The following is a 15,023-nucleotide window of genomic DNA, read 5'->3' on the forward strand; positions in this document are numbered from 1 at the left end:
TAATTTTACAGATTACTACCTGCATTGAATTAATTAAAAAAGTTTCAAATATACTTTTACCAAATTAAATGTACTTACCTGAAATTGTGTTTATTTGTACTTACCTTGTTTAATGAAAAATGATGAACTTGTGTTTTGTGTTCAAAGGGTTTTCACCTTTCTTGTCACTGAAAGAATAAAAGAATAAGAACGAGTAAAATCCTGAGTTTGGTCAAGTTCCTCCTTTTTCAAGTGTGGGAAGCCATGACGTTATAAAGACACTTGACACATACATTATTATTGCAATATACGACTACATACATATTACTTGATTTACTACATTGTATGCACTCATTTCATAATACAGAGGCAAACTCTATACCTTAAAACAATTCTTTAAAAAACAAAGAGAGAGAGAGAACGCAATATTTTGCTGTTCCCGCAGTTGCGCAGGCGGGAAATATAAGACTGTGACAAAAACTGTAGGACAACATTAAAGCAGAGAAACAGAGAGAGAGAAAATGGAGCACTTTCTTGTACGGTCGCTCGTGATATTGTACATGATATGAGTGATAACGTGTTATACAGGCTATTTTGCACAATAAGTGTGCCTTCAGATTTTTACTGGTCCTTTGGTGTGCCATGGACACAAAAACACTGATTTAGAGCAACCAAAAGCAGCACAAGGTGTCATTTTGACTGGAAAAGCTGCTAAATGATTTAAAAAGCAGGCTGAATCTTTCATTCCAATAGAAACAATGCGATATTTACAGGTAGTGATTTTAAGATGGTGTAACAGAGGCTCTTAAACTGTAAAATAGTACCATTTTTAAAAGGCAATAAATCAATATGGAGCCTAATAATGTGTTGTGTTACATATCGACCTTCTAATAAGTACATTTCAAATATTTTAAGGGACTGATTCAGTGTGTGTGTGTGTGTGTGTGTGTGTGTGCGTGCACTCATAGATCAGTCTAACCAGCTGTTCTAAATGTGAGGAGCATCTCCAAACATTACCTTATTAAGACACAGAGCAGAGCAGGCGAGGGTGGGGTAGACCTCACTCACATGCCTCAGTATAGTCATGGACACACACACACACACACACACACACACACACACACACACACACACACACACACACACACACACACACACACACACACACACACACACACACACACACACACACACACACACACACACACACACACACACACAAAATTTAGAGTTAACACTATATATACTTGTATATTTGCATAGATATTTATCTATGTTTTGTTTATTTTCATCCTTTATCCCTCCTTCTCACATTGGAATCATCTCTTGCTCTCATCTTGTGCTCCCTGCTCTTCCTCAGATCAGATCCATCCTCTTCCTCACAGACTCCTCAGGAGGTCACATGTGGGGCTGGAACATCATCCTGTGTCTGCAGCTTCAAACAGAGTGTGGCTGATGAAGGCCCGCCTTCACTGACCAAACAAGGGAATGGTTTAGTTCTGGGCCTGGCAGCCCATCAGCCTCATAAAAGAGACGCATACACACACAGACAAGCACACACAGACACACACACAGACACACACATACAGAGTAGAGCAGAAGCTGAACATCGCTGAGGAGCAACCAGTCCAACATCTGGAGAAGCTGCATCAGAGAGAAGGTAAGAAGAGTTTTTGTGTGAGAGAAGCTCAGAGAAGAGCTTTCAGTTTGTGAGGCATTACAGAGGTTGATGGTTCAAGTCCCAGTCAGCGCTGTGAAAGCCTGCTGTCTGATGTGATCCACTGCTCATTTTGTTGACTAAGAAGTTGTGCCATAGTTTTCGTCGACTATATTTTAACTAAACTACAATTAATTGAAAAAAATACATGTGAACAAACACTGTATCAAAATATATTGATATTTTCATCAATTAATAAAAACTAAACTATAATGTTCACAAAATCCGATCAGAACCAAGTTTGTTTAAAAAAACAATCCACTCAAAACTACTTTTTATACATATAAGGCAGGATAAGCAAAAATTCAAAAATGCATAAACTCTTATGATTTATATTTTAGTCGACTATATTTGATTTAATCTTAACATCATTTAGATGACTAAAATTAGAATATAACTGAAATAGTCCTGATGACGGAATTTTGACTAAAACTAAGTTGCATTTTTTAACTGAATCTTTTTTTTTAATGCATTAAACTCTATGCTCTATATTTTAGTCAACTATATCTAGAGTTGCATTTTAGTTAAATGACAATGACTTAAACTAAAGGAAAATGTGCTGTCACACACACACACACACACACACACACACACACACACACACACACACACACACACATACACACACACACACAGACACACAGACAGACATAACACTTGTGTGTCTCTTCCTCAGGTCACTCCTCAAGTCATTGATGCTGGAAACAGATGAAGGTGAAGAGATGATAGGTGAGCATACACAGTAACACACACACACTGAGAGAAGCTCAGCAGCAAAGCATCAGCCTTCCTGCTGTTTCTTTGTATCTTGTGACAAATGTTCACATCGGTATGGTGGGGGTGGGGGGGTGTCAGAGTGAAAGAGGAAATGCTGTATTTGTTTACTGAGCTCTGAAAATTCTTGGAGGAGTTTCACATGACCCATGTCCTCCCTTTGGGGCCCACAGAGGGAAGGGGGGTGGGAGCTGTTCACACGGAGTCAGGGGTCAGCACAGAGAGTCTGTGACACCACATGTAAGGATGTGATCTAATGGGATATAATGCATCCCACAGGTGTCTCTAATGTGTGTCATAGGTGTTTCTAATGTGTCTCTAATGTGTGTCACAGGTGTCCACATGTGTCTCCCGGTGTTTCTAATGTGTCTCCAGGTGTTTCTATTGCGTCTCTAATGTGTGTCACATGTGTCTCCAAGTGTTTCTAATGTGTCCCACAGGTGTCCTCTTGTTTCTCTAACGTGTATCACAGGTGTCCACATGTTTCTCCAGGTGTTTCTAATGTGTGTCACAGGTGTTTCTAATGTGTCCCACAGGTGTCCTCTTGTTTCTCTAACGTGTAGCACAGGTGTCCACATGTTTCTCCAGGTGTTTCTAATGTGTGTCACAGGTGTCCGCTTGTGTCTCTAATGTGTGTCACAGGTGTCCACATGTTTCTCCAGGTGTTTCTAATGTGTGTCACAGGTGTTTCTAATGTGTGTTACAGGTGTTTCTAATGTGTCTCCAGGTGTCCTCTTGTGTCTTTAATGTGTGTCACAGGTGTCCACATGTTTCTCCGGGTGTTTCTAATGTGTGTCACAGGTGTTTCTAATGTGTCTCCAGGTGTCCTCTTGTGTCTTTAATGTGTGTCACAGGTGTCCACATGTTTCTCCAGGTGTTTCTAATGTGTGTCACAGGTGTTTCTAATGTGTCTCCAGGTGTCCTCTTGTGTCTTTAATGTGTGTCACAGGTGTCCACATGTTTCTCCAGGTGTTTCTAATGTGTCACAGGTGTTTCTAATGTGTCTCCAGGTGTCCTCTTGTCTCTAATGTGTGTCACAGGTGTTTCTAATGTGTCCTACAGGTGTCCTCTTGTGTCTCTAATGTGTGTCTCAGGTGACCACGTTTCTCCAGGTGTTTCTAATGTGTCTCCAGATGTCCTCTTGTGTCTCTAATGTGTGTCACAGGTGTTTCTAATGTGTCCTACAGGTGTCCTCTTGTGTCTCTAATGTGTGTCACAGGTGGCCACGTTTCTCCAGGTGTTTCTAATGTGTCTCCAGGTGTCCTCTTGTGTCTCTAATGTGTGTCACAGGTGCTTCTAATGTGTCCTACAGGTGTCCTCTTGCGTCTCTAATGTGTGTCACAGGTGTCCACGTTTCTCCAGGTGTTTCTAATGTGTGCCACAGGTGTTTCTAATGTGTCTCCAGGTGTCCTCTTGTGTCTCTAATGTGTGTCACAGGTGTCCACATGTTTCTCCAGGTGTTTCTAATGTGTCTCCAGGTGTCCTCCTGTGTCTCTAATGTGTGTCACAGGTGTTTCTAATGTGTCCTACAGGTGTCCTCTTGCATCTCTAATGTGTGTCACAGGTGTCCACATGTTTCTCCAGGTGTTTCTAATGTGTCTCCAGGTGTCCTCTTGTGTCTCTAATGTGTGTCACAGGTGTTTCTAATGTGTCCTACAGGTGTCCACATGTTTCTCCAGGGATTTCTAATGTGTGTCACAGGTGTTTCTAATGTGTCGTCTTGTGTCTCTAATGTGTGTCACAGGTGTCTGCATGTTTCTCCAGGTGTCTCTAATGTGTGTCACAGGTGTTTCTAATGTGTCTCCAGGTGTCCTTTTGTGTCTCTAATGTGTCACAGGTGTCTGTATGTTTCTCCAGGTGTTTTTAATGTGTCTCACAGGTGTCCCCGTGTGTCTCCAGGTGTCGGTACAGGGTCAGGGGGAGACGAGGCCACAGAATGATGGAGTGAGGAGCCCAGAGCGGTTTCCTGTACGTGATTCTTGGAGGCCAACGAAGGAGAAAGATGACCATATTAGGCAATGTTTAGCTCTGCTGGAGAGACTCAGACTGTTATCACACACTGTCCTCTCTCTCTCTCTCTCACACGTAACAGACTAACTAAATGTTCAGGATCAGACAAAGCTTCATTCACCTCAAACTTTCTTTGTGTGTCCTCAGACTTTGGTTTGATTCTAACGTTTATATTTAGCTTATGTTTAGCTTAGGTTCTCTCTCTCTCTCACACACACACACAATTGATTATCTTCTTATAAGGCCTGGTTGGGCCTGAGCTACGATAAAGAGCCTCTAAGCCAGTCTTAGTCTCAGCGCTCTGACTAGAAAAGGGAATGAATGTAGTTATGTGGGGGTGGGGGTGACACACTATCAATGGGAACAATCACAGACTGGAAGAGGGAATGTTTATCTAAAGCAGTCGTCCAATTTTCCATGATCCTGAAAATATAAGACAGGCAGGATCCTTATATGGGCAGTTTGGGAGGTTCTGGGAGAGTGGCTCAGCAACCCCCCCCCCCCCCCCCAATGTGCATCCTGAAATGGAGTGGGAGGGAGGCATTCAAACATTTGGGGTGACAGCTTGTTTAAAGTGTGTCAGCTCTTTTTCTTTAGGTGCTGCGATGGAGATGAAGAGAAGAGGAAACACTGTGCTCATCAGATATCATGTCTGTCCTGTTCTCCTCTGTCGAAGCTCATCGTTCTGCTCCACCTCCAGCTCCACTAGCAGACTGTAAACACCGGTGACAGAGAATCAAACATGTGTCATGGGAGCAGCTCTGCAGAGTGTCACAGCTCCTCCACGCTGACAAGATATGAACATCAGAGCCTGAACAGCTCCTGTACAGGGTGCTGAATGTAAAAACTCAGTCACCGTTTCATAACCAACATATTTTCAATATTAAGCTCACTTTCCTCACATTTACCTAATATTTCTTTAATTTCAGACAAATTTATGTAAAACAGCATGTTCTGTATCATTGTTAAAAATGTGTACACAAATTTAAATTTAGAATCTGAATGTAAAAGTTAAAAATAAATATTAAATCTAAATATTTAATCGGTTACAAAGTGTAAAGCTAAAGATTGAGTTGACATACAGCATGCCGGTACTCTCAACTAATCAGTGGCAGTGGTCCACACATGCAGCCTGTACACCAGTCATTACCGCTCTTTCAAGTTTGTCAGTTTGGAGCAAAGCCGCAATGTCTGGACCTAGTGATTGACAGGCGCTAACCTGCCCATTTTGCTAAATTTCTAAACATTTAGCTTTACACTTGGTGACCAATTTAACATTTCCATTTAGATTTACTGTTTACACATTTTTAACAATGATGTAGAACATGCATTACATTAATTTCTGTCTCAAATGAAAGAAAAATGAGTTTAACATGAGGAAAGTGAGCTAAATCTTAAAAATATGTCGGCTGTGAAAAAATGACTGCACTGCCTCTGGTCTGCATCATGTTCCTGATGGTTCCTGTGGCCCGTGGTGCAGTGCTGCATCTCTGGTCAGTCGGTAGTCTGAGATGAAGCACTGTAGCTCGAGACTCAGGACAACTCTGACTGATACTTCATCATGGATCGTAGAAGGACATGTTCATTTATCATCTGGATCTCCAACAGGAAGTGCCCTCCTCTCTCCTGGGGTCCAGTTTTCCCAGGAATCCCTTCAGCTGTCTGATAGGGGGATTCCTGGAAATACTGTTCTTGGGGGTGGGGCCTGTCAGCATGTCTTTGTACAATTTGTGCAGGCAAACCTTTTTAAGGCCTGATGAACTCAATGAAATTGATAAATATATTTAAAAAAAAAAAATTGTAATTATTTTGTTATATCACCAGATGTTCACTCAGCATCGAGATTATTCACATTAATCTTTTTTATAGTATTAAACCTTGCTATATAAAAGAGTTAAGACTTCATGTTAGTGGAGCATTAAAGTCAATCACAGCTCACAATAGTCATGAAATAAAAGCTGCTCTGCTTTAAGAACACTTTGGGAACAAGTCAATGCATGTCTTTTCAAGTCACCATTCAAACCGTTGCACTAATGTTAACAGCACTGATTTATGCCATTGTCACTTTTAACCTCTTTTCATTATGATTAATGCTTACTTTTTGCCAATTACATCATATTAACAATTTGTGATGCCCATTATTTGCCAGTTTAAACAAAATGTTCACACTTCAAACCATTTTTATCACTTTTTGTCCACTCTAAATTGCATCATTTAACTAATTTCTGTGGTTTTTAAAAATCCCATTTCACCACTTTTTCCACCATTTTTGGTCACTGTTAACCCATTTCATTTCTGATTAAACAAGGATTTGCATCTTGAAGATGACTACATACTATGGCACAAATAATGAACTTCCTGGATAACAGTGGATATTATTCAGATCAATAAATAAATGTTATCAGATTCATAGAACAATGGACCATCATTTTGCTGACTTTACAGATGGGCCCCCAAAAGCTCTGCCCTTTATAGATGGCCCTGTCTCCACATGACTGTTCTTCAATGTTCATGTCTGTGCTCCAACACCTTCAGGTACAGTGGGGGTCTCCTGTACCTTTATTTTGGGAGTCGCAGGCTGAAAAAGTTGAAAACCACTGGTTTAGAGCACAGTACAACAGTGTGTAAGAACACAGACTCAACAAAAACAACACACCATCATGGATGCACACAATGGGATACAATCCTAACCCACAGTAGAGGAACAACCCGTAAAGGGAACGTTATCAGGTCAGCATTGCCATGTTAGGCAATTTACAACCTTTTAAGTAATTACCAAAGCACTTGGGCGGAGTCTTTGGGCTGTCGCACGCCGTTTTCTTTTGTGAGTGGCACCGGCTGCCAAGATTAAGTTTGACAAACAGGGTTGAGAACCTTTTTCCTTGAGGGTGAAAACTATCCAAAGTTGTGCTTTCAGAAATCAAACCTTCCAATCATCTCACGAGGAAACCTGACACAAAAATGCACGAAAAAGGATGTTTAGACTTTTGTTGATGCCAACACAACTTCCACATTTTTTTCAAACTCTTGTTGCGATTGATTGATGTTTGGTACAATTACAATGTATTAGACAGGGTTCTTACCAGGAATGTTTCACATTGTAAGTGTTGTAGGGGGGTCCGCGGGCATCCCCCAGAAATGTTTTTATTTATAAACCTTTGAAACACTTAGTTACTCATGCTTGGTATATATAACATTTTATGCAAAAGACTGATTGGTTGTTAGATATGCTGCTGGGTGCTTTCTTGCCAAGTGCTGCTGCATGGATGTAGCACTGTGGCGATAGGCTAGCTCAGTCTGGCAATGCACACATTGTACCACGTCTATGTTGTCAGTCTTTTTTAATTTAAAAAGCTCCCAAACTTTTGACATTTGTTGTTTTCGCTGTCCCCTTGCTCCCTGCGATAACCTTGTTGAGCGTTTTATTTATTGTTATGGTTAAGGTGATGAATCCCATTGACATGCATTGGTTTCCAATTAATTTGTGGCACGCAGAATAAAAAAAATGGGAAATTGTGTTGGCATACTTGAAAAGTTACATCAAGTTATTTTGATTACCCGTGAGACTGGGCTTCATTTAAACTGGTGACAAACCAGCAGGTGATTTGGTTTGTGGTCAAAGAACCTATGTGTAACCCATTATTCATTCCTATTGGACGACAAGTGTTCATCTAAACAAAAACAACAAAGTCAACAGGCTCACTCAGTTGTGTCATGTTTTTATTGGCTTTTTTGGATAGACCATGAATTTTACAACAGATTTAATAATTCAGAGCTCTAGAGAGAAAGGGACAGAGCCAGAGTATCATTCTACCAATAACTGTTGCCTTCAGCTTCTTATATTGTCAACAGACAAACTCCTACTTACCATTGAAAAACAAAGGAAAACAAGAGAAAAAAAATAAAAGATCCTGAACATCTTAACTTTAGTAAATAACATCCAGGGCTGCATCATTCAATTGTTTAACAAAAGGGGTAAACAAGGTTTAGGTTGATATATCTTAACATTTGTTGTGATGTGAGGGAGGGAGAGTAGTGGACAGAGGATGGACAGATGCTTTGAGATGTTTCCACAGGGGGGAAAATAAAAAAAACTCAACCTCCATTTCCAAAGAAACCCGACCAAATCCAAGAGAGAGGACAGACAAGGATGAGGGTAGGGTGGGAGGGGGTTAGGGGCTACTGCCTCCACAGCCTAAAAAACTGAGTCGTCTTTCAGAGTGTAGAGTTTCATTATATATACACATATGAATATATAGATAACACAGCTGACAAAGGTGTGTGTACATCTATATATTTCCATTACATAGATAGTTATGATGGAAGTAAAGACACAGACTTTCTGTTTGTCGCTTGTCCAAGAAGGGAGACGTTGTTGGTCCTGGTCACCAACGCTTTGCCGCCCACGCATAGAGACCTCAGAAACCTACAGACACACAAACATAAGGTGCCATTAGCTCACAAACAGGTTAGCGTTTAGTGGCAGCAAGAGTGAAGAAGAGGGAGATGCCAGTAAAGCAGAGAGACAGCACACTAGGGCAGGGGTTCTCAACCTTGGGGTCGCGAGACACTGGAAGGGGGTCGCCAAATGTCTTGAAGAAACTAAGAATATTTTTTCAAAAACCGTGTGCCCATTTTTGCTTATTTTTACACTTTTTCTGCAACTTGACCAAAGTTGCCAGATTTTAACCTATTTTCCTCACTTTTTCTTGCCATATTGTTATTACTCTCCTTTTTTCCACTTATCCATTCAATTTCAATTCTTCTCTGCTCAGTTTGTCCACTTTCAAGACATTTTCAGCTATTAAAAAGCCTCTTCACCACTTTTCCCACCTAATGTCACATATGTGGACCTATTATTGTCACTTTGAACCTCTTTTCACCATATTTCATTCTTATTTTTGCCAATTTAACCATATCGATGGTTTGTCATGTCCATTATTTCCCAGTTTGAACATTAAGTAGGAACAATTAGTTTAAATATTGCCATACTTATGATACTTTGAAGCATTTTATCTCAACTCACTAAAAACTCAACTACTAACAGGTACGAACAGGAGAGAGCATATTTATCCAGTATTGGCTTCGATTCATTGTGTTCCTGTAAAATCTAGAAGAGAGTTTAAAATCCTGTTAGCATACAAAGCTCTACATGATCAGGCTCCTGTATATCTTAAAGACCTGTTAGTGCCCCATCGTCCAGGCAGAACACTCCGTGTCTAAAGTAGTACAGGAGGCAGAGTGTTCAATACCAAGCTTACCAATCTACGGGAAGAGATTAGTTAACCTTTCTAACAAGCGTGACCCTAACCACTAGGAACAAAGCCCACAACACTGCAGGCTTACCTGCTAATACTGCATCATGTTTTTCTGCAGTCTGTGCCTTCTCCTCACCCTACTCTCTCTTTTGTTTCAGGTGTCTTGAAGCTGGAGCTGGCAGTTCCTGATCTGTGGTTCACGGCTCAACTAGTCTGGAACACTGATGTTCTCTCTCTCTCTATCCTGTTCTTCCTCCTGTCCACTAACCCCAACCCGTCTAAGCGGATGGCTGCCACCTCTGAACCTGGTTCTGCTGGAGATTTCTTCCTGTTAAAAGGGAGTCGTTTCTTCCCACTGTCGCTAATGCTTGTTTATGTGGATCTTGTTGGGCTTTTTCCTTCTTATTAAGAATTTTATATTTTGATAGCGCTTTGAGATGACTTTGGTCATAATTTGCGCTATATAAATAAAGATGAATTTAATTTTTACCACTTTTCTGTCTGTTTTTGCCCACTCTAATTTGCACTTTGAACCAATTTCTGTGGTTTTTCAAATCCCGTTTCACCACCTTTTCCACAATTTTTGGTCACTTTCAACCTAAGGATTTACAGTGCGATGGCACAAATAATAATTTAGAGATTGATAGAACAATGGACCATCATTTTGCTGACTTTATGGATGGGCCCCAAAAAGCTCTCCCCTTTATTCCCCCTTACAGATGGCTCTCTCTCCACATGACTGTTCTTCAATGTTCATGTCTGGGTTCAACCACCTTCAGGTACAGTGGGGGTCGCCGCCCTCTGGCACCTTTATCTTGGGGGTCGCGGGCTGAAAAGTGAGAACCACTGCAGTAAGAGACACCGTGGAGTTAGTCCTCCAGGTGGACAACAAGGAGAGAGTAGCTGTGAAATCTGTGAGCTACACTGAAGCCTAAGTGGTTTCCGCTGGAGGGCGTGAGATAAGGTGTGAATGTGACACAGGCTAGCTTTCACACCTGAACGGGCTTTGATTTAGTTTTGTGTTTGTGTTCACTGAACTTTTAAAATCACTCCAAAGTGACAGGAAAGACCCGGTCATTTACACAACTGCTGGTTTTTGATGCACCATAACTCAGACCATACGTTGGTGAAAAGTAAAGCACGTCAGTAACGCCCTCACTCGCTCTACCTGCAGCTGATAAGAGCAGCTGTGTCCAACTCATTTTATTTCAGGGGCCAAAGATGGACCAGTTTGATCACAAGTGTGTCAGATAATAGGCGGGAAAACAAGGAACTTCAACATTAATATGCAATACTTTGAGCTTTCACACATATAGTCCGGTGGACTATATGTGTGGACTCAATTCAGGCGGTGAATATGCAACATTTTTGCATTTTAATTTGCTCCGCTTTCACACATTCTATTTTCCAAGTGCACCCAACTTTCTGAACTACGTCATGCAGTCGGTCTCCGATTGGACGGAATAAAAAAGAAAAAAATTAATACTTCAGCCTCCAATGCCGTGACGATGTGCCGCTGCCCTGTCACTGCAGTCGCGGCGTCACGTCCTATATTTGGCTTCTCTTCCTATGTTTTCCAAGGGAAATCCTAAAACAATCCACTCAGAAAAGTAATTAATGATCATTCAAAATAACCCATAATCACACGATGCCACAACCTGTACTAATGCTCTACATAAACACAGATGACTCTGCTCTGAGAGCTGACGGATGGAGACGGAGCGGTCATATCACCGGTAACTTACCGGTAAGGATGTGGAATATGTGAAGATATGACAATATATACACAAATAAAAAAGAGCAGTCAAATGTGCAGCCATCGCTGATCATGTGAACAGTTTGGGAAAACACTGATGAGTGAAATAAGTGAATGATGTGGGAGAAATATGGAAGGGAGTGAGGAAATGTGAAAGTGTTTTTTGTGTGCTGACAAAGGAGATTCTGAAAATGGATGGACGGACGAATGGATGTGTGTGTTGCTGCTGGAGCACTGGGTTGTGAATGTGTACTTGTGTCTGTTACCATGACGGGATGCACTCAGCAGCACAGCGGCTGCTGCTGCTCTGTCACTGATGAGTTGCTCCATTACAATTGCGCTTCAATGTACAGTCCTAAGTTTGCTCCTGGTTGCTTTCTCACATTAAAGACCGCACCCTGCTTTGCTTGAGTCGAACCGAGACCTTTTTCAGAGGACCAGAGTTCACTTCTTTGCTCCGCACCAGAGATTCAGTGACGAGTTTACCAGGGGCTTTGTTGTCATCGGCGGTGATTCGCCTTGTGATTGTGTGCCGGTTCAGAATTGGTAGCACCGCGGCTATGCTGTCGTCTCTTTTCAGCGATTAGACAGCCAAAGTTCATCTGCTGTTGCTATGCTGCTCTATCAGCATCGTTGTGGTTACTCTGACCGGTGGATGTGAGGCCAACACGGGCCTCCAGGCACGTTGCTGCTAAACTGAGGCCGGTGTTTTGAGTGTGCATACTGAGCGGCTGCGTTGCCTCTCCGCTGCTCTCTCTCTCCCCTCTCTACCGGCAGTGTGCACGCTGCAGTTTTGTCAGGTGTTGCTTTAGTTAGATTCACTGGGAGCACAGTTTGATCACTCCAGGCACTCGCTGGCCTGAATGAAGTTCCTCCATTGAAGCCGCTGCAGCTCGGCGGTTATCACTATAACTATTAACATAATTATTATTGGTATATAATTAATATAATAATTATTATTAATAAAAATAATAATATTAATTAATAGTAAGGAAGAATTGGAGAAGAATGGATTGCCATTTGTGTGTCTCCAGCATGGCCCCCATTTAGGCAGAGGACAGTCACGATCAGGGTCCTGCTTGCCTGGGCATTGACCACCTAAGAGGGGGTGTCTGGTAATCCGTGCATGAACTGCAGTTTTATGCCTCATGCACTACGACTCTACAGATTGGCTGAGGGCACAATAGACCTGCCCTCTTCAGGTAGAACCTCCGGCGTTGCTAAACGTGCCGGCACAGCGTCTGGCGATCCTCCTCGCAGCTATGGCTTGGGACAGCCAGCTCCAGTTGAGCCTGCCATTGCAGCCCTGATAGTTTCCCCAGATGAGGCTGTGAGACCGGATGCACGCTGCCCCTGGCCTCAGTATAGGTTGACTGACGATCTTCTGACTCAGTTATAACATTGCTGCCCGAATGGGACGTTTAGGTATTTCTCTGTCATGCCTGGTAGTAGTATCTGAGCCATGTCGCAGAACATTGCGTTCTCTTCCGGGTATGCCGGGCCAGACCTTTGCCCAGGGGCATTGCAGGCCTTGGAGCATTGGCCAAGCGAGGCAGTAGTTTGCCGGTTTACGCCAGGCTCCCCATGCCCCTCTTAGGCAGGGACATTTGGCAGGAATGGGTGCGGATCACCCATACCCACGGCCGACTGCTCATCCGTCTGGGCAGCCCAGGGGCCTGCAGGTCACAGTGCCAGGAAGTCGGCAATGCCATGCAGCCACATGTCCATCTGCTTAGATGCCAAGGGGTTCTGCACCAAGTCGCCACCCCCAAGAGCCCCAAAGGGGCAAGGGGGGGCGGAACCTGAACCTCAGGCGCCGGTCGTCAGACCATTCCCAAGAGCAGCTCTTCTGCTGGGAAGAGCAGACCACAGACCCACAAAGCCCTTGTGCTATGTCAGGGTGTTATTGAGTTAGTGGAACCAGAGGCTTGCCTCAGCGAGTTTTACTCCACTTATTTTCTTGTACCCAAAAAGAGGGTGGATTTTGTCCGATCCTGGACTTGAGGGGGTTGAACCGGTTTCTCAAAGTTCTCCCCTTCCATATGCTGCATGTAGCAGACGTCCTTCAGACCATCTCAGCAGGAGATTGTTGGTGACGGTGGATCTGAAAGATGCTTACTTTCATGTTCCCATTGCCCCTCATCACAGACAGTTCCTTCATTTCATGTTCATGGACTGGGTTTATCAGTTCAGGGTTCTGCCGTTTGGGCTATCCCTGGCCCCTCCAATATTTACCCGGTGTGTGGAAGCTGCTCTGTCACCATTACAGGCCAGCAGAGTTTCAATACTCTCCTATCTGGATGACTGGCTGGTCATTTCTCCGACTCGGGAGCAGGTGTTGAGGGACACTGCTGCTCTTCTCAGTCACGTGGGCAATCTAGGCCTCAATTTGAATTATGCCAAGAGCAACCTCGTACCCAGCCAGGTTGTGAGGTACTTGGGGCTTGTGCTGGATCCATCCATGGTCGTACCACTGGGGCTTCTAACACTGCGCCCGTTTCATGTATGAATGAACAACCTGCATTTAGACTCCAGTGTCTGCCCAGTGTGTCCGCACCCTTCGACCCTGGAGGAGGGAATGCTTAATGTCGGGTGTACAAATGAGGAGGATAGCTTCCCGCCCGGAGGTTGTCGAGACGGACGCCTCTCTTATGGGTTGGGGTGCTGTATGGCAGTCCAGGACTGTCAGGGGCCTGTGGAGTGCCCAGCAGAAGTGACAACACATAAATGTGTTGGAACTTCAGGCTGTATTCCTGGCGCTCAGGCACTTTCTCCCTGTTCTGAAAGATCGGCATGTTCGGGGCGACCGTGGCTCAGGTGGTAGTGGGTCGTCTTCTGATCGAGAGGTTGGGGGTTCGATCCCAGTACCTGACTATGTGTCGAAGTGTCCTTGGGCAAGACACTGAACCCTAAGTTGCTCCCAGTGGTCGACTAGCGCCTTGCATGGCAGTCCTGTCCCACTGGTGTGTGAATGTGAGAGTGATTGGGTGAATGAGCTGATGTGTAAAGCGCTTTGAGACTGCTTCAGTGTGGTGATAAAGCGCTATATAAAATCAAGTCCATTTACCATTCTCGTTTGGTCCGTCAATACCTCAGCTGTGTACCACAACCACTCGGGCGGCACCAGACTCACTGCCCTCTCTGGTTCTCTCTGAGAGAAGGTTAGGTCAACAGACGCATATGGCACCCGAGTCCGGTTCGTCTGAAGCTGTTCCTGTGGCCCCTATAGTTGTGGAACCACTTTTGGCGTCCTGCAATGGGGCAGTTGCCGACAATTTTAAACTGTCGAGCACCATCCACCTGGACACTTTACGCAAACAGGTGGAGGCTATTTGTGGAGTGGTGTGACTCACAACGAGGTGCCGAGGACATGTTCAGTGGTGGCAATACTGCATTTCCTGCAGTCAATTTTTAACAAAAACAGGACTACTTCCACCCTCTGAGTGCATTTGGCTGCTATCTCGGCCAATCATACAAAGGTGGATGGCCAGACAGTGGGATCACATTATCTGGTCAAACAGTTTCTGAA

General features: G+C 43.5%; 1 protein-coding gene and 1 long non-coding RNA gene across 4 annotated transcripts in view; one reads left to right on the plus strand and one right to left on the minus strand.

Annotated features, from left to right (window-relative positions):
• Positions 1-1,513: 1,513 nt before the first annotated feature.
• Positions 1,514-6,895, plus strand: LOC114470980 (uncharacterized). Its single transcript, XR_003674932.1, has 3 exons — positions 1,514-1,639; positions 2,373-2,425; positions 4,370-6,895. It is a non-coding gene; the product is annotated as an uncharacterized LOC114470980 (long non-coding RNA).
• Positions 6,896-8,183: 1,288 nt separating this feature from the next.
• csnk1a1 (casein kinase 1, alpha 1) overlaps positions 8,184-15,023 on the minus strand; it is a 69,747-nt gene continuing 62,907 nt past the window's right edge. For all 3 annotated transcript variants that reach the window (XM_028459436.1, XM_028459434.1, XM_028459437.1), the window contains one exon: positions 8,184-8,906. In XM_028459436.1, the coding sequence (XP_028315237.1) occupies positions 8,899-8,906 (8 nt within the window). In that variant the 3' untranslated portion in view covers positions 8,184-8,898. The remainder of the gene's footprint in view (positions 8,907-15,023) is intronic.

Source organism: Gouania willdenowi, chromosome 10 (genome assembly GCF_900634775.1).
Source record: "Gouania willdenowi chromosome 10, fGouWil2.1, whole genome shotgun sequence".
In the NCBI taxonomy this organism is placed as follows: domain Eukaryota; kingdom Metazoa; phylum Chordata; class Actinopteri; order Blenniiformes; family Gobiesocidae; genus Gouania; species Gouania willdenowi.